Genomic DNA, 20478 nt, shown 5'->3' on the forward strand with positions numbered 1-20478 from the left:
AACTTGAATAATATGTTTAAAGTAACATAAATACTCAAAATCAACGACTATTTCGCAAAATATTTTTTAAAGTTAACCCCCCAAAAATCAGTGTTCCTTATAGCATTAGTAAAACTTTAAATGCTAGACGTGGTATCGTATTATAAAAATACAAAATGATTGTTTTTAATTTTTTTAACAATATATTACATTTGAATTTCCCACAACAATATATATATATATATATATATATATATATATATATATATATATGGCATACAAACATTAACTAATGGTACATGAACACATGTTGAATATAATTTTTTGTCCCGGAAAAAAAAGAAGAGCATTTTTGTATCTTGTTAAATCTATGTTACCAGACCATCTAGCGTTGACATTTTGCCTAATGCCATAAGGAACAGTGACTTTATTTTTCTATATATTGTACAAAATATTCGTTGATTTTGGGGGTTTATGGGCTTTTAAGCAAAGCAAATACATTATATTTATCACTTAAAAAACATGCAATTTCATGCAGTAATGTTTTTCCAACAATTTGACATAAATATTTAAATGCCTCACATAATCAATTGAGTAATCAACAGGGACAATCTGGTGATCAAATAACACAACAACAACAACGGAGGGATAAGATGGCCATGGATCGCTCACCTGTGTTTTTCTGGGCATGTTCAGTTTTCAACCATATTTCAAACATCAAATTTCAAACATCTATCCCTTTGAAAAACAACAAAATGCTGCATCAGTCAACATGGCATTGTTAAAGCCACACACCTTGAAATGAAATACATGTTAATCAATACATATAGATGCAATTTGAAAGTGTGCAAAATTGTCATTAAATCTATAGCCTAGTTAGCAAGTGATTGATTATGTTTTTGATTTTTTAAACCGAAAGTAGGATTTCTATACGGATACTCCATTTCGACAAACCGATTATTTTTAAGTTTTAAAGCACAAAAAAGACGGATTTCTACATAAACAAAAGTAGGATTTCTAGAAGAATACGTCCATTTCGACAAACATGATTATTTTTTAGTTTTAAAGCGCAACAAAGACGGATTTCTACCTTGTAACCACCAGATATATTCTAATTGGCATAGATAAAATATGTTTCTTATTTATACTTAAATTTACTATGCCATGTATTTCATTTCAAGGTGTGTGGCTTTAATAATAATATATATAATCTTTAAAAAGCTTAAGCTACAGAACAAGCTCATAGGACAACTATGTTATTGATACAACCACATGCTTCCATTCACATCAACTATAAACATCAAGATGTTGCATTAAATAGATGCTGTACCCCCAAGTGGTAGCCATTCTAGTAAGTCCAAAAGTTTTTATTCATGGCTCCATTTGAGTTAGTCCAAAAGTATGCCAATTTCAAAGTTCAACATGAGGTCAGGTGATATAATTGTCTCGAGTGTTCAAAAATAACATTCAAAACATTATCAAAGCTTTGTAGCAAGCCGAATAGATATTAGCCGAAGGGCGTCATTTTGGGTTTACCAATAATGAAGAGCTTCTGAACCATTCTTAGTCCAAAATTGTTCAATGTCATGGTCAAAATGAGGTCAGATTTTGTGGAAGTGCTCAAAGACCTTATCCATGCATTGCAAGTATCAAAGATTTGTAGGAAAAAATCTTATGGTTAAAGAATTGCATCATCTTGGTTACTCCAGAATTCCCACCTTCTGAATAGTCGCAGTCCAAAATTTGTTGATAGTGTTCAAAGATGACATCTATGCATGTTTCAAAGCTGTGTAGAATCAGTATTTATGTATGACAGAATCCTTAATTTGGCTGGATTGGTCATTGTCGGCTCGGGTACTAATAACATGTACCCCAGGTACTCTTTAGAATACTTACATGTACCCTGGGTACGGTAAATATACTAACACGAATGGTTAACACATTATTTCAAACATAATGATATTTTTAATTTAGAACCATAACAAAAATTTAACAGTTCACATCAACAACAATTTGAAAAATTCTAAGTTAATTTAGTTTAAACCTATTTATTTTAGATTGATTGCATAAAAAGCCTTTGAAAAAGCAGAGTCCCTTTCCTGGGACTATAATGAGTACTTGGCGTCTATGGGGGAAATCTAAAGGATGCTCCCACAGAGGGGATCTAACCAGCTACCTCCTGATGGCTATAGGCAGACACCATATCCTCTACACCACTGCGATCATTTAAGTTAATTTGATAAAAAATGGCATACTTAAAAGTTAACCAAGATCAATATGTCTTGGACTTTTTTCAGTTTATGTCATCACAATTTTAATGTTATAATCCATTCCTTTGGCGTTAAAATAACAAGAATTGACCTGGGTCTGTCTTGTAAACAAAATGTATAAAAACAAAGAACATTCTTTAAACTGTGCATTTAGTGCTCAGGTGAGCTAAACATAACAACAACAACTTTTACAAAACAACAACAACTTTTTCATATCAAAGCTTACTCAGTAGATTTTCTGAAAATAAGCCAATCAATGGTGTTATATATTAATTGTACATTTGGCTGGTTATTAATCAAACAGGCTGCAAGCACGTTGCTAGGGACATGTTTTAACAACCAATCAAAGGACTATCAGGATGCTTTCATGCAGATATTTACCCAACTCTCTGATGGTCTTGATCACAACTTGAAAAACAAACAGACTTTGTACATTTTTTCATAATACTCTTTGAAAAAACGTTGAATCTGTAACAGCGGCTAGCTGTCATATAAAAAAGAGGTAATGAGCAATTACACACTGGATTAATGGCTGCATTATAATAATAGAAATTATTTCTGATAGACAGTGTGCTTTAAATTTTTGGTATCAAGACTTCAGCTACACCACTGTGAGTTTAGAACCACTAATTGCTTTAATCTTATACGTGAAATTAGTTCGAATTTAAACAATGAGCATTATACTTTGCATGAATAAAGCATTTAGTTAAATGCATTATTATGCTTGGGCCAAAGATGTACATTTAAGCGGCATCACTTTAAGACAAATAATGGCAGTTTTTCTAATTGTCACTTATTTCCCTATAAGCTTCATATCAAACTTAAATTGAAAGGTCTTTCTATTTCATCAACAACCAAATTAGCATCAATGGGAGTTAACTTAAGAATGTTATACTTCACTTTGTGATTTTATCAAGAGACCCCAAAGTATATAGGAGACTATTATTATATCAAAGGCTCCATAAGTATACAAGCACATGCAATCTACACTTATTCTGGTACATTTTAGAATTGACAAGAGTATGTAGTTATAACAAATACTCAATATGTCTTATCTCATGGAAGATAATTATAACATCTTTAGTACTTCTATAAATATGCTCCGGACAAAGGTGTGGCGGTCGTGACAGACAGACAGACAGACAGACAGACAGACAGACAGACAGACAGACAGACAGACAGACAGACAGACAGACAGACAGACAGACAGACAGACAGACAGACAGACAGACAGACAGACAGACAGACAGACAGGACAGACAGACAGACAGACAGACAGACAGACAGACAGACAGACAGACAGACAGACAGACAGACAGACAGACAGACAGACAGACAGACAGACAGACAGACAGACAGACAGACAGACAGACAGACAGACAGACAGACAGACAGACAGACAGACAGACAGACAGACAGACAGACAGACAGACAGACAGACAGACAGACAGACAGACAGACAGACAGACAGACAGACAGACAGACAGACAGACAGACAGACAGACAGACAGACAGACAGACAGACAGACAGACAGACAGACAGACAGACAGACAGACAGACAGACAGACAGACAGACAGACAGACAGACAGGACAGACAGACAGACAGACAGACAGACAGACAGACAGACAGACAGACAGACAGACAGACAGACAGACAGACAGACAGACAGACAGACAGACAGACAGACAGAGAAGTGATCCCTATAATTTGCATAGCAGACGGTACAAAACAAACTCGGCCATTTTTTCTCCCCTTCCCTTATTAAGATATCTTAATGAAATATAACTCTCAGTCATTTTTTCTCCCCTTTGCCACTCTTGCTTGTTTCTAATGGTACAAATTGAAGTTTGTCCTGTTATTTGTGGAAACAACTGCTAAAATGTCATGCTTACTAAGGCTATTTGAGGAAACTCTAAGGCAGATATATAATCGCATTTTGTTCATTTCATTGATCTGTTAGACAGTTTAGATTCTGAAAGATTACACTTATATAAGTTCATTAGGCACTTATTGCATATTATAGTTTCTTTGGAAGTGTATTTAAATTTGATTTTCCTATCCTGGTTGCTCAACTAAGGATTATCTGAACATGTGCATTAATACTATCAAAAGAATCAACCATGAGATTTATAGGAATTTCAAAATGCATTTACTATATTTATAACAAATATACATTATCTGTAATATATTTGTGTAGAAATTCCTTAGAAACCCATATTTGTAAAATTGCTATAGCCTTCCTTTGTCAAATATTCCTATATGATGCCCACAGGATATATTAGGTATAAATGGATATTGAAGCTCTACACTGGTTTAGCGCTTATTCGATTTGTTTTGATTGTAAAAGTAATTGTTAAAAGATAAAAATGCAAGTGTAAAAGTGGCCTTCGGTACGAAACCAAAAGGTAGGAGGGAAAACTGGCTAAAGGGGAAAAATGGCTCAAAGTGAATAAACAAGAGTGCCCTGTATCGCTCACCTGAAACTTCTGCCTTAGTTGTAGCCTAGCTTTTGCCTGCACATGACCGACTTCCAAACTCAAGTAATGATTTTCTCCACTTAAATTCTAACCTTACAAAGAACGTTTAAGTCTATTTTATAACATATAAAGTTGTAAACGTATATTATTTCACACAAGCATATATATATATATATTGTTAAAATGTTTGAAGTTAGAAGTCACCTAAATGCAAATAAATGTTGTATTTATTGTTGTAAATAAATTATGTACTATGCAAATTCTGTTTGCACGGCACTTACATCTCTGTTAATCCTTCTCAGATTAATGTTTAAAATATTTCACGTTCCTTTCACTTTTCACGCTATAATTCTATTGTTGGCTATAAGTAGGCATTGTGCTATTTTATGCCAGAATAAAGATATGTTATGTTAATAAAGATGGACATTGTGACCAATTTTCATGAAGATCAGGAAGAATATTTGACATCTAGAGAGTTAAAGAAAGTTTTCTATAATTTAACCCATATTGTGTATCTGTCCCCCACAAGTGTTCCACAAACAATAGGCACTCCAGTGGACTAGGCTATGAGCGTTAAGGATCTTCTTCATTGCTGATCATCTTTGACAAAAGAAGGCCTTTCCCCTGTGTGGATCAACATGTGATGCTTAATAGTACCTTTACTATTAAATTCTTTATGATAAACACTGCATTCAAATGGCATTTCCCCTGTGTGGACCAACATGTGATTCTTAAGAATACTTTTACGAGTAAATCGTTAATATATCAAATTCTATTGTCAAAACTACTTTTACAAGGTGGGGGGGGGGGGGGGGAACTGGCCAGGGAGGAAAAACTGGCCGAAAGGTGTAGACACAAAGATATATATTTGATGAGAAATCAAGGGGGGAAGAATTGGACTAGGGGGGGAAGAATTGGCCTAGTCCACTTTTTCCCCAGGAAAAAAGTGGCCAGAGGAGAAAATATGGCCTGTTACACCGGTATAGACTATTGCCAAGCAATATAAGTCCCCTATCGGTGAAACTCCACCATTTTCAGCAATATTTCTAGTCTATTTGTTGCCATAGCAACCAGAATTCTTGACGTAGGAACAAAATGAAATGACGTGCATAATCTCCATATTGCCATCTCTCCATTTTTGAAGTTTGATAAAAAATATGAAGAACTTTTAAAGTTATCGCAGGATCCACCATTTTCAGCAATATTTCTTGTCTAAGTTGAAGCACTTTTAAAGTTATGCAGGATCCAAATAAGTGTGACAGACTGACAGACTGACTGACAGACACACAGAACGCAAACCAGTTTCACCAGTAGGGGACAATAAAGTAAAAGATCTACAAAACTTCCATTCGATAAAACAGAAATTATCTAGGACTGTCATTCTTAGAGAAAAGATAACTATTTCAGAAGGTCTTCAATATCACAGGATACCAGAAATTAAAAGGCAATACCATTATGTGTAACTAGAGTTGTATCACTTCATAACGCAAGAATCACCATGTAAACATGTAAAGTGTAAGCAACTCTTTAACCCTTTCCCACTCAGAAGCAAAGTGAAAATGGCTATGTGCAAACAGCATAAAACCAGAACAGCCTGTGAGTAACTCGCAGTGTGTTCAGGTTTTATGCTGTTTGCTGCTCATCAGTATCTAAGGGTTCGAAAGAAAAGGGTTGATACTAAACGATACACAACGGTTGTCTGAACATAACAAGAGTGGAAATGATTATCTAATCAAAAGTAAATAATAACAAAGAACATGTACAACAAGAGCAGTCAATACTTACTGCATTGTACAACTACAGGTGGATGTGTCAATAATGACATGTTAGATAACCCTTGATTGGTAAAAATACAGTACACAAATAACAGCAAATCAGTAATATGTTTCATATTAAGAGTGTTCACCACACACCTCTTGAATATCACTTGCACTCTGCTGAAAGTAGCATAGAGAAGTGGGAATTTACTGGAGGCAGTGCCAGAAACCTATTTCAATTGTAAATTCTTATAAAAATTAACCATTTCCTTAGATTTTACAACAGTCAATTCTCAACTGTGAATGTCATCATTAAAAAGTTTCTGAACTAAAAAATTAATGCAATCAATTTTAGCAATCATATAGACAGTTGTGGAGGTTTTTTTCCTTTTAAAAGGCAAATTAACTAATTAAAAATACTATCTTCCAGTCCAAGCAACAACAATTTCTCACCTGATATGCAAGTACACTGAACTGCTCTAATCTACTTGTGCTAGTTTGGAGAACCACTTTAGAACTCACAAATATATGACCCATGCTCCGAGAAAACTGGGCATAATGCATGTGCGTAAAGTGTCATCCCAGATTACCCTGTGCAGTCCGCACAGGCTAATCAGGGACGACACTTTCTGCTTTTATGATATTTTATGGGAAAAGGTTAAAATGTGTTGGAAAAAATATATGGTAGAATGTTCGAAAGGAGAGCATCATTAATAACCAATCTTACTTGTAATTCTGTTCCAAATTTTTCTTGAACTCAATTTCAAGGGGAGAGAATATTGCCGGGGAGCACAAGTAGATGCCGCAGTTGATGGTTGTGCTGATAAACGTTTCTGGCTTTTCAACGTAGTGCATGATCTGAAAGCATGAAAGAAACTAAAAGACACTGGATTATACCGGGCTTCATATTTGTTAAAAAACTTGATTTATAATTATTTTTATGAAGACAAATATACAGATAAGTGCCAAATAAAATTGATTTTGAAAGTAGCTAACAAAATGGTTGCAGAAATTACAAAACTGAGTTGTAATTTTCATCACGATCCTAAATTACATGTTTCATTTCATTCACACAAAAACAAACAAATTAAATTCTTTTGAAATATCATTATGTCAATATAAGCAAGAATATTGTAAAGCAATATAAGTCCCCTACCGGCTCCACCATTGTCAGAAATTCCAACATTTTCAGATTAAAAAAAATTTGTTGCCGTAGGAACAAAATGAAATGACGTGCATAATGTCCATATTGCAATCTATCCATGTTCCAAGTTTCATGAAAAAATATTAAGAACTTTGAAAGTAATCGCAGGATCCAGAAAAGTGTGACGGATGGACGGACTGATGGACGGACTGACAGACGGAGCGCAAACCATAAGTCCCCTCCGGTGAAACCGGTAGGGGACTAACAAAAATGTAATGACATACATTAATATGAAAATATAACACTGAACATTAACTCTTGAGTGAAAATATATAGGAAATGACTTAAGGTACTTTATGAATAGAGTCTTAGTTTTATCTTTAACACATTCATACTAAACTCAATGCATTGTGTTAATTATGCATATTTTGACTAGCATAGCCTAATAATTATAATTAAAACTATAATTTAATGATTAAAAAGCATTGACAGTTAAAATCTATTTGGAGTTCTAATGCAAAGAATTGCATGAATGTGGCATTATTCACTTAAAAAGCTCTTTAAAGTATACTAAAATAATTCAACAAATTAAAAATGTCTGTTTCAAGCAAATGCAGTGCAAAATGAAACTTATGATTTCACAAGCACAAGCCTATCAAAGCAACGGCTGGATTCAAAAAAAGAAGTATTGAAGAAAATATGGATGTGGAGCTGCTGAAGTTGCATTTTTATTAGTACAATAAGGCAGTTTATACTGGAAATACACACTATACATGTACATGGGTTATACAATTCAATTAACAATTGATCAAACTGTGAAATAAATAGGTTCATTTCCTCGGACTGAAACAATGCAACTGGGCAAGAGCTATGACAAGGGCCAGTTCTTGATTACCTATTAGGCAGAGTAGAAAACTGCCTATGGGCCCCACGACTTTTAGGGCCCCATGAGACCGTGACAAAAGAATGTTTGTACTCACTTACTAAGCCTAATCTAATGACGTGACAACGACAATTATTTTATATCAATGTAAAGTTCTGACATTGTCACATTTTATGTCTTGCCAACCTTGGCAGTGGTAGGCCAATTTAACCCATTCATGCCTAGTGGACTCACCCATTCTTCTAAATTGGATCACTTTATTTCCAAAATCAGGGATGTCTAGTATACTTATTTCTGTATTTAGAATATTTCTTACAGAAATTCCTGTAAGCAAACAGCGCAGACCCAGATGAGACGCCGCATCATGCATCATTCACTGTTTGCCAAGGCCTTTTTTCTAGTCGCTTGGCATAAATGGGTTAAAAGAGTGAAATCAACTGGGCACTAGCATTCTTGTAGGCACTTGGCTACTAGGGGTCTGGGATGTGGGCCTTAAAGGTTTCACTGCCTATGGGCCTCCAAGGTTCAATCCGGCATTGACTAGGGCCTTGATTTAACAAAACATTCTTATGACTTAAGAATAAAGAATAGACTCTAAACGAAAACATACGCCAGTGTTTCATTACATGACAGCTAAAGAATGATGCATACATCATTTACAAACTGGTATAATGAAAAATGATATTTTAGATATAAATAATTCTCCTAGGACATTGTAGTTAAAAAAGTTCTTCTTTTAATCTTAAGTTATAATTAAGACATAAAATGGGTTGATGACAACCACCATATGTCACAGTTTAAAATCTTTGGCTGTGATTGACAAAGAAAGGTCATGGACATTATGCCGGTGATAATACATCTGATAATTGGGCCCTCTAATTATATCTTATAATGTGTACCTACATGTATGGTCAATGTGGGATGAGACTATGAATAACCTTCAGTCAATATTTGGGCCTCCTCCAAAGAATAAACAAGAGCCGTCTCCATCGGACGACATATGCCCCCGAAAAATGCTTTTTCGAAACCTAAACGCAGATTTTGAAACCTTAACGCAGACCCTTAGTTCAAGGTCAAGGTCAAAGGGGTCAAAATTTGTGTGCATATGGAAAGGCCTTGTCCATATACACATGCATACCAAATGTGAAGGTTACATCTGAAGGGACATAGAAGTTATGAGCGATTTTTGAAACCTAAACACAAAAGTGTGACGGACAGGCCGACGGACGGACGGACGGACAGATGGACAGACAGACAGACAGTGTCGACTGCTATATGCCACCCTACCGGGAACATAAAAAACACCCTTGCATGCATTTGTAGTACATTCCAACTGTCAAGTTTTAATTATGCCCCAAGGTACTTGGCTGTACAAATTTTACAAGAAAGCTGAAAGCGAGTGTTTACAGAGATAATTTTTCTACAATGGGGGTGAATACCTGACCAGCCAAAGACTTTGACTACAAAATAATGTACATAAAAGTAAGAGTAGTCTATAAAACTGAAGGACATCAAGGCTTCTTTGGTTCTAGGTCAGAAGCTAAGTACATTATAACCCAGCAAACAATGCCAAAACAACAATCATGTAATTTTTAAAAGATTTAAAATAAAAATAAATTTTGCTTCATTTATTGAAATTTTTCAGTCACAAATGTTTCTTATTTAATAAAACTTTACTATCACAAAGGCCAAGAACCCTACACAAAATAGAAAAAAGCCATCAAAATAAAGATAATATTGGTATTAAAAAATACTTTGTTTTATTTAAGAGTTATAAAATGCATGCATTACAGTCAGTCAGGTAGTTCCAGATCTCGGGTAATTCCGAATCAACTTCATGATTTAATTTAAATATTAGTCTAAGAGATATTGCCATATAAATATAACTGCTACTTTTGGAAAATATGTTCAATTTCAAGCAAGAACAAAGTTTTGCTTCCTAATTTCAACATTGTTTTCATTGGAAATCACGCTGTGGTAACTATTACAGTCGTGTCATTTTACCGTCGCACCGTCAAACTAAAACACGCGCCAACAGCTAAAAGACGATTTCTGAGCGTCTTTCGTCGGTATATGGAAGTAAATTTGGTATGAATTTGTTTATTTATTATTATTATTTAATTCCTATGAGTGATTTAAGTATATGTTAATGATTTAAGGAAATAAAAGCATAGAAATTGCACCTCGTGTACATGTCAGTTGCGGATCAGCTGATTGGGGAAAATCTCAAAACAGATGTTTATTGTTTAAATACTGTGTTTGTAATATTTTTAAGCTCCAGCTGCCAGTATAGAAATTTCCCAAAATATTGGCACATTTTTCCAATAAACCCAATATGATTATCATGTTATACAGTGATTATGTTGTAGAACGAGTGCCAACTGAGCATGTCGGGTTGTCCCCGAAAGACAACTGACCTAAGTATTGGTTCGCAAATAAAGACGAATATATACGATTTTACACATCTCCAGATCAAATTAACTACTGATATCATATGCTATAGTTGTTTATTATATAAGAAATTAAAATTGCCATGTTTATCATAAATTGGATGTATAGTTTAATTGGAATTATTTAACTATAATATTATAAAAAGCGATATTTAATTTATGCAGTCTTTATTCAGTAGGAAAATTTGTGATGTTGGCACCGTCTGACGGCCACCAATAGGATAAACAATTATCCTATTGTTAATGTGTATTATGCTGTGATTTTGCATTTTAGACCATGTCTAGTTGAACTCATGGGGCCTAAACAGCACGGGAGCCCTTTACAGTCTGTGGCGAAGAGGCTGAAGAGGAAATACTCCAGGAAATCTTCCAGCAAGGCCAATCTTGTCAAACGTGCATTACTAACGATAGAGAATGACAAGGTACCAATACGTAAAGCTGCTGAGCAGTTTGGTGTTTCCTATGGGTACCTTTATCGTAGGCTAAGTGGTGAAGTTAATGTTGATAGTAGGAATGGACCAAGGCCAATATTTTCTGACGCAGATGAAGCTTCAATGGTGCGATGGTTAAAGGAAATGAGTGCCCGAGGAATGGGTTTGAAACCCGGTGAATTCCTTGACTTTGTACAAAAAGTAGTGAAGGAAGAAAATAAAAGTACACCTTTTAAGGATGACCGTCCAGGTTATGACTGGTATAACGCATTCATGAGTAGAAATAGCAACATTATTCAACTAAGACAAGAAACACCATTAGAGTCTTGTAGAGCAAAATTAAGTAAGGAGTCCATTGACAAGTGGTACTCATGTTACAAGAATTTTGTAATGAACCTTGGGTTAATTGATAAACCAAAACAGATATTCAATGCTGATGAATCCGGATTTTCTATGGGCAGCAAATCTGGTAAAGTGATAGGACCACTAAAAGCTGATTTAGGTCAAGTTCCCCATGTTGTTGGTGGCCATAGCAAACAAAGATTTACTGTCATGTTCTGTGGTTCAGCAGATGGAACCATTATCCCTCCATTCTTCATCTATCCATTACCAGTTCCAAAGGGATACAATCCATTATCTGGTTCGATAGAAAACAGTGGAATTGCCTACACAAAGAAAGGATGGATGGACGCAGCAGCATTCAAGAAATTCCTTGAACATTTTGATAAGAATTGTGGACTTAATAGGCCAGTTGTGCTTCTCATCGATAGTGTGAGCAGTCATCTTGAATTGAAAGTCTTTGAGTATGCTTCATGAAAAGGTATTGAACTATACAGGTTACACCCAAATGCCACTCACATCATGCAGCCCTTGGACGTTGGAGTCTTTGGTCCCCTGAAAAAAAGATGGTATGAAATGCTGCGGCGTTACAGCAGAGACAATCCCGGTAATCCTGTAGGAAAAGAAAACTTTGCTGAACTACTGAAGGAGGCCTTCCTGCTTTGTTATAAGCCACTTACTGTAATCAACAGCTTCAAGAGTGCTGGTATCTATCCAGTAGATGGCACTGTGATCACATCAGAGAGGCTGAAACCTGGCATGACCTTATATGCAGAAGACCATGTAGAATGCAGGTCTGCAACCAAAAAAGATGGCACAGACAGTGCTTCTTTATTAGCATTTCATTCGCTTGAAAGTGCACTGGACACACCTATTCGTAACAAATACCAGAAACGAATAGAAGAGAGCTATGATATACAAGATGTTTCACCCTGTTTTAAGGTGTACAAGACCTTGTATTTGAGATCACATGAAAATACATCAGGTACCTCATCCACTGCAACCATTTCGAGCTGTGCTGATTGTGTATCGGGTTCATATTTATCTCAGGCACATGATGCTGCTGATTTGAACAATACTGTTACAACTCCAAATGAAGGATGTAATAAATCAAGTGGTTTAGATTTGCTTGCATCTGTTGTTTGTTGCCAAACTGAAAATAAAGTATCAAATGACCAGTCTGAAACAAGTGATCTGATGATATCCCCTGCTTTAAAGAAAAGATTGATTTACCCTGTAGCAGAAACATCAAAAAAGGCCAAACAGACAGGTCCCTTGCAGGATATGCCTGATAATCTGACATCACCATCTGCCTTACGGACAATGGCATTGAAAGAGTTACTTAAGATAAGACAGTCTATCAAAAGAGAAAAAATGGCAAAGGCCAAATACTTAAAAAATCTTACTAAGAAGTCAAATGAGATTATAAAATCAAAGACTTTACCAAAATCATCAAAATGTGCTAACAAGAATGATAAGAAAAACTCTGAAAAACCCAAAGAATTAGAAGTGAAGTGTATGGGATGTCATATGACATGGGAGGAGGAGCAGTTACTTCAAACTGGCAGTATTTGGATGCAGTGTGACCAGTGTGATAGCTGGATGCACAAGGAATGTTGCAGTGACGACTTTATCGTAGACAATGACGATTCACCATTCTCTTGTCCAGGGTGTGAGTAATGATAGTGATTGAAAGCCAAATATGACAGGAAATTCCTTAGTAAACCATCTGTACAAGCAGAATTTTTAAGAAAAAGTGTTGTTTTTTTACTGTTCGAATTTGATAACTTTTGCATTTACATGTAACAATTTACCTCTATTTTCATTGTATATTTTGCTCCCTAAAAGGTCAACTTAATTTTTTGTTACCTCAATAATGCGGCCATATCCAGTCAATATTTTTTTCAAGATAAAAAGTATAGTGCAGTTTATCATAAACAAATTCAAAATATTGTTAAACGAATTTTGCATGAATTTTGATTAGTGGAATGTAGTTAATATATATTGACGTGAAAGTTAAAGGTTTGGCATATATTATCCGCTGTTATGCTAAAATTCTAATAGTTCAGGCTCCAAAGACTGATGCAGTGCAGAGTATTCCAAACCATTCATCAGGGCCGTCAACTTTGCCAGACACGTTGTCCGATAAGTGCATCTGTATAAAAAACTGTGTAATTAAAGGCTATCACCACTATAAGATTCGCCTCCCTATCACAGATCCACCTACCAAGTTACAATTGGACAGAGAATATTTAAACATTCATGATGTGAGCTCCTGTCTCGTCTGGATACCAGACCTGGATGATTTTGACAAAGACTTACATAACATGGTCACTGATGACAAACGCCATTTGATGTTATCAGATATTGCAGATTTACCAGTAGGTCATGCACCAAGAGAATTGGCTCCTTGCTTTAGAACTGTACTTGACACGGGAGGACAAGTCTATGCTGAAGCATTTGGGGAACCAACACCAAGTTCATTCCCATGGCCTGAGCAAGATGAAGTTGGTGGGGGGGGGGGGTATTATTGCCTTGCAATTATTACATTAAGCCATTGAAATCCCTTTGTACAGAGACTCTTAAAGTTATTAGAGACACTGTTTCTAAATTAGAAGCAGGGAGTGTGATGAGCATTGAATTTTAAATTCTGCCATTGTATTGTTATCATAGGGACCCGGCAAAGTGTTGGGATTGCATAAAAAAACCATTATATTAAATCCCAACACTATGCCGGGTCCCTATGATTGTTATAGTTTAGTTTAATAAACATTGCAGTTGCTTTGATCTTTGAATGGATGTATAGTATTTTTTCCTTTTTTAGCAAATATTTTCCAGAGGTACTGGTTTGTTATAATTGTAATGTATACTTTTATATATTTTACATTATTGTGATCTTATTATTGTTAAATCTTATCATATGTTATTTACCAGGAAGGTAACGTGATATTTAGTATTGCTTTCCATTTTTTACCATTTTTATCCCAGAGGTACTGGTATATGCTCAATATTTTTTGATACTTTTTATTACATTATTTTTACATTATTTTGATCCTATTATTGTTAATTGTTAAATGTTGTACTTTGATATTTACCAAGAAGGTAACTCAATATCTAGTATTTTTTCCATTTCTTTAGCAAATTGATTCCAGAGGTACTGGTTTGCTATGTTTTTTTACATTATTGTGATTCTATTATAAGCAAATGCATTCCAGTGGAACGTGTTTATGTTAATTGTTTGTCATTTTAATAAATACATTAATATAAAGTTCTGTATTTTTCAGGACCTTAGATATAAAAATATTTTCTAGTCATCCATAAAATGTTCTAGTCATAAACATATGTGTCGCGTTCTGAGAAAACTGGGCATAATGCATGTGCGTAAAGTGTCATCCCAGATTAGCCTGTGCAGTCCGCACAGGCTAATCAGGGACGAAACTTTTAACCAAAATTGGATTTTTCTAAGAAGAGATTTCATTTAAACGAAATATGTCATAAACGTGTAAAGTGTCTTCCCTGATTAGCCTGTGCGAACTGCACAGGCTAATCTGGGACGACACTTTACGCACATGCATTATGCCCAGTTTTCTCAAAAGGCGACTTGTATATGTCATAATTTCATACATTTTTTAAATTATTGTGAGCCTAGTGTTGTTAAATGTTATCATTCTGTGTTATTTTTCAAGAAGTTATCTTGAGTTTATCAATAAATTGCTTTTATTGAGTATATGTGTTTGTTTAATATAACCAAAAATACATAGGAATTCATTTCAAATCAAAACATTATACTTTCGAACAGATTTATTGGTCTTGTGTACTAACTATATAAAGTATTCTATACTGTCTAACTACCCTTGCGGGAATTATTGACAGGTGCGCAGTCAGTGCAGATAAAAGTGTTAAAAGTGAGAAAGATAAAAGTAGCGGATCCGTGGTCTAGTGGTAACACACTGGCTTCACAATCCAGAGATCGCTGGTTCGATCCCCCGCTGCACCTAACCTACTAACTCGTCTTTCGCACGAGACGTTAAACCGAGGTGCAGTGTATTAGGTGCTATACACCAGGCACTAAAAGACCCAGGGTCAACTCTGGAACGGGGTTTCTCCTGTATCTTGCACTATTCCCCGTAACCAACTGACACGTCTTTCTGGGGGCGATGGCTATATGGGAGACAATCCCGGTGCACTCGATAAAAAATAATGAAGAAGAAAGATAAAAAGTATGTTAGATCAATTATAAGGTGAAGTGAATTAAGGTTAAAATCTGATAAGACATGTCTCCCAGACTTTAAAGGGCAGAAGGGTAAAGCAGAGACTGCTTTAACCCTTCAAAATAGGATGTAAAACTGTAGTCGCAGGGAGGTTGTTCCACATATCAATAGTATTTGGGAAAAATGAAAACTTATAATAATGTGCAGTGGTATGGATCTGTCTGTTGGAAAGGGGTGCATGTGACGAGTGAATCCGGTGGGTCGCTCGATGTATGATGGTAGGGGCACAGCCAATTGATAAACCTTGAACAATTTTGAAAAATATTAATTAAGTGTTATTTCGCCTGTCGTACAGACGAACACCCTATAAGGTTTACACATTGTCAGACAGGTGTTGAACTGAAACAAACGAACCATTCTGATGTTTATTTAAGTCATACATCATTTGTTTTGACAGTCAACATAAGTTTTGAGATTCTCCCTGACCTACAGCTGCCAAATAGTCCGAGTGATCCGAAATTACCGCACTCGATTCGGAACTAGCCAACTTGGTGCATGTGAATAAGTTCAAATTGGCATCAGAAATGTATTGGTAAGTATTTATAAATCAATATGGCCTGAAAGATGAAATATTTTGCCTCAACAATCCAAGTATTTTGGAAGCAGTTGCTTTCTTTTAAAAATATTAACACCATTATTTACGCTAGTGATCCGGAACTACCCGACTGACTGTATAAGTTAATACATAATTACACAGGTGTATGTGCTTTTCAGCTTGTTAATAATGAAACACACTCAAAACAACTAATGTTTGGCATAAATCTTTTCACTCAGACTGACAGTGACATTAAACATGTGCTTTTTCTTGATGATTTAATCTTACAGCGCTGGAACCGAATTTTGAAGGCCTTTGCAAAAAGTTTGGATCCAGATGAGACGCCACAAAACGTGGCGTCTCATTAGGATCCAAACTGTTTGCTATTCTGATAGTATTCTTTGAAAAAAATCGAAGAAAATGCTAATTTTAGAAATTCAGCAGACGACATTTTAGCAGATGATAAATTTCCCAGCATGTAAAGGGTTAAAGCAATGACAAGTAATCTAAAATGATTCGCTGTTACCAAAGCAAATACACATGGCTTAGGCCAACACTAGAACTAGAACTGTTTACCGCTGCCTGGATAGGTAGTTGCAAACAAGTAATTGTTTAAGCTTAGCCTTAGTTACTGATATCTTCCAGTAATTGTATAATACGGACTCTTTCATTCAATTTGCTTTCTTTGTGGCCTCAATGCAAATGCAAAGCTTTACTTCACAATATCATACACAACAAAATTTCAAAAAATGTATAAATACATTTGCCTATAATGAAAATAACATAAAATAAGAGTAAGACATTGAGATAGCTTAAAACAATATAGAAAATATATGTCAATGTTAATTAAGAAATGCAATCAAATTTATGAAGCAGTCATGTCAACTAACAAAATAAGTAAAAATTCTTATAATTTACTTATAAATATATGCAGTATACAATCTAGAAATCATTTATACAAGTACAGGAATATTATTTCCAGTTTATATGAAAAAGCCATGCAAATAGCAAAAGCCGTTGTTTCAATTCTTTTCCAGTCAGAAAAGAGTGTACACTGTAACTTGAATTATTTTAAAATCAATAGCCATCAACATGCATGACCCATCACATTTAGTATGTGTATACAAATTACTGTTTCATTTTAATTCAGCCCCCAAACAAGGACTGCAATCTAACTCTTTCAGTGCTGAAACCAAATTTCGAAGGCCTTTGCAAACAGTTTGGATCCAGATGAGACGCCACAGAACGTGGCGTCTCATCAGGATCCAAACTGTTTGCTATTCTGATAGTATTCTTTGAAAAAAATAAAAGAAAATGCTAATTTTAGAAATTCAGCAGACAACATTTTAGGAAGTGACAAATAACCCAGAATGCAAAGGGTTAACTTCTGTCATATAATAAGATGGCTAATCCAATTAAGTACCTGTATACACATGACTGTTCTATATACTTTCTTTCAATCAGTATTCAATACAAATTGTGCACTCACTTAACAATCTAGGGAAAGATAAAGTGTGAAATAGAAGGGTGCTGCATCTTGCTTCTTTTCACTTCCCTTTGCTGCCCTTCTAGGCTGGTCAAAATGATTTTTTTTTTAATTTCTAAAGGCAAGTGTAAACACTGCGCTGTAAAAATTATATATCAAGATATACAAGAGATATAAATAAAATGGTCTGGCCAACCATACTACCCCTTTTTATTTACCAGCACCCTGTAACTTTTGTGATGATTTATCTTTCTCTACAATTTTGAATCAAAGTGAGACAAGTGCACACAAGTTAGAACTGTTATGGTCTAACTAAGGGTATTCAAAGGGTTCATCTTACCTCATGGGTGGCCTTGTTCTCCACAATACACCCATATGTCAGCGACTGCTGTCTGGTGGCCTATAGATGAAGGTTTTGTATTAACCCATTTATGCCTAGTGGACTCTCCCATCCTTCTAAATTGGATTGATTTGTTTCCAAAATTAGGGATGTCTAGTATATATATTTTTATATTTAGAATATTTCTTACAGAAATTCCTTTAAGCAAACAGCGCATCATGCCACGACTCATCTGGGTCTACGCTGTTTGCCAAGGCCCTTTTTTTCTAGACGCTAGGCATAAATGGGTTCAAATAATTAAATCTGTGTAGGTAAAATGGAGTAACAAGAGGGCTATGATGAAGGCAAATCACTTGACTTAGTTAATTGAAAACCATATCAGGCATTTCCCCAGGCAGTTTTAGCACAGCGGCCCCGCGGTTCTTGGACTTAAAAATCTATTTCGCTGCGGCGCTTGATTTTCCGATCATGTCGCTGCGACGCTTGAAAATTTCACTAGCGCTTGCAAGCTATGGTCCGAATGTTGTCTGCATTCGGCCGAAACAAGCATGCGCTAATCATCTTTGTGGGCATAAAGATTAAAATAAGAGATTTAAACGTTTTACGGGTCGTCTGTGGGAGTCAATAATGGTGTTTGTCCATTAATAATGGTTGATATCGATCTACGTTGCACCTTGCGTAATACTAATAGCAATTACATGTATGCTAAATTTGTTTGTTTGTTTTATTTTAACTCTTAACAACTATTTCATTGGTGTTTTAACCAAACACAATAACTTGTGTTTGTTGCGGTAATGTGTAATTGAGTTTATAATTACAATTAAATGAAGCCAAACGTCTCATTTGATTGCTCTCGCCTTCTAAAATTGTTTCCACACTATTTTCTAATTAAAAACAGTTGTTAAAAAAACTAATCCACTGTTGTGTAGGTATGACGTCCTCTGTATGCATTTCATCATAAGATTATCTGTTGGTACTGCTCCTTGGATAGAAGTGCTGTGCACATGGGTGGCAAGGGACTCACTAAGCCGCCATAAGAAGACGACAAAGACCAACTCCCAGGCCAAAAAACAGGGTTAACCAACTGAGAAATCGGGTTTGGCAGCTTGAAGAGATAGACTCTCTACAGAAAAAAACCAGGATGGCAGCCTTTACAAATTTGAGCTGGTTGATGAAGCAGAAAATTCCTCATACAACAAACTACCTCCCTCACAAGTATTTAGGTAAGTTGTTCGCCTACTCTTCCTTAGATAAACATCTTCAGCTGGTAGATGCTTCATTCGGCCGTCAATAACACACTTACAAACAAAAGATACTTTTTTGCTTAATTGTCCTTTCCTATTTAATTCGAAACGATTTAAAAGATCTTATGCCAATTCGAGTAATTTACAAATTGTGTGTATTTCAGACTGCGAGAGGGGCTTCAGCACAATGAAAAGGGTAGACAACCCTTATCGTCTGAACTTTGAAGTCTGTTATACTCAATGCTCTGATGATGGTCAGCATAAAAGGACAAGACATTGAGAAAGTGGACCTAGGAGAAATGGTGTATGTATTACACCAGGAGAAGCCACGATAAACATTTTTTTAAAGTTAACAATGTTTATCTCTATACTAATGGTAAAATATGTATCGTTGTTGTTGTTGTTTTTCAATCATTTTGCCTTCGAATGCCTACTGTTATTTTGCTTGTTATTTAATATTACATGTATAATATTTGACTTAAATTAAATAAATTGAGAACACTTAAATAAATTATGAAATAATATGTTCTGTTTTTATTGCTTTAAAGTATTTTAGATTTTGAGTTAGATCATTCACAAAATATAAAAATAACTTGAGACGCGAAACGGAGCCGCCCCCTTCCGCACCGACCCACTTCCGCGCTGTCTCGCCGCTGTGTCTGACCAAAATCCTGGGGAAATGACTGGCCATATGTAGTAGTTTTGATGTAGTGACCTCATTTCAGTCCTAAATGTGAGTCCTAAATGTTGCATCTAGAGTGCTAACATGTGTATATTGGTTGTCAAGATCAACATTCTGACAATTTTTCATCAAGATTGAGTCATATATGTGGCCACTAGAGTGCAGGGTAAGTTATGTGTTGTGTAAC

The 20478-nt window shown here is 35.4% G+C and overlaps 1 protein-coding gene across 4 annotated transcripts in view; it reads right to left on the reverse strand.

The window, feature by feature from the left end:
- Positions 1-20478, reverse strand: part of LOC127846959 (mannose-1-phosphate guanyltransferase alpha-A-like) — a 45807-nt gene that overhangs the window by 14565 nt on the left and 10764 nt on the right. The window contains exons 5-8 of one of the 4 annotated variants that reach the window (XM_052378416.1): positions 18366-18425; positions 9953-9973; positions 7214-7344; positions 2631-2657 (exon numbers count right to left, since the gene is read on the reverse strand). In XM_052378416.1, the coding sequence (XP_052234376.1) occupies positions 2631-2657; positions 7214-7344; positions 9953-9973; positions 18366-18425 (239 nt within the window). The remainder of the gene's footprint in view (positions 1-2630; positions 2658-7213; positions 7345-9952; positions 9974-18365; positions 18426-20478) is intronic. The other 3 variants (XM_052378417.1, XM_052378418.1, XM_052378419.1) reach the window with 3 other exon arrangements.

This window comes from Dreissena polymorpha, chromosome 10, assembly GCF_020536995.1.
Source record: "Dreissena polymorpha isolate Duluth1 chromosome 10, UMN_Dpol_1.0, whole genome shotgun sequence".
Lineage (NCBI taxonomy): Eukaryota > Metazoa > Mollusca > Bivalvia > Myida > Dreissenidae > Dreissena > Dreissena polymorpha.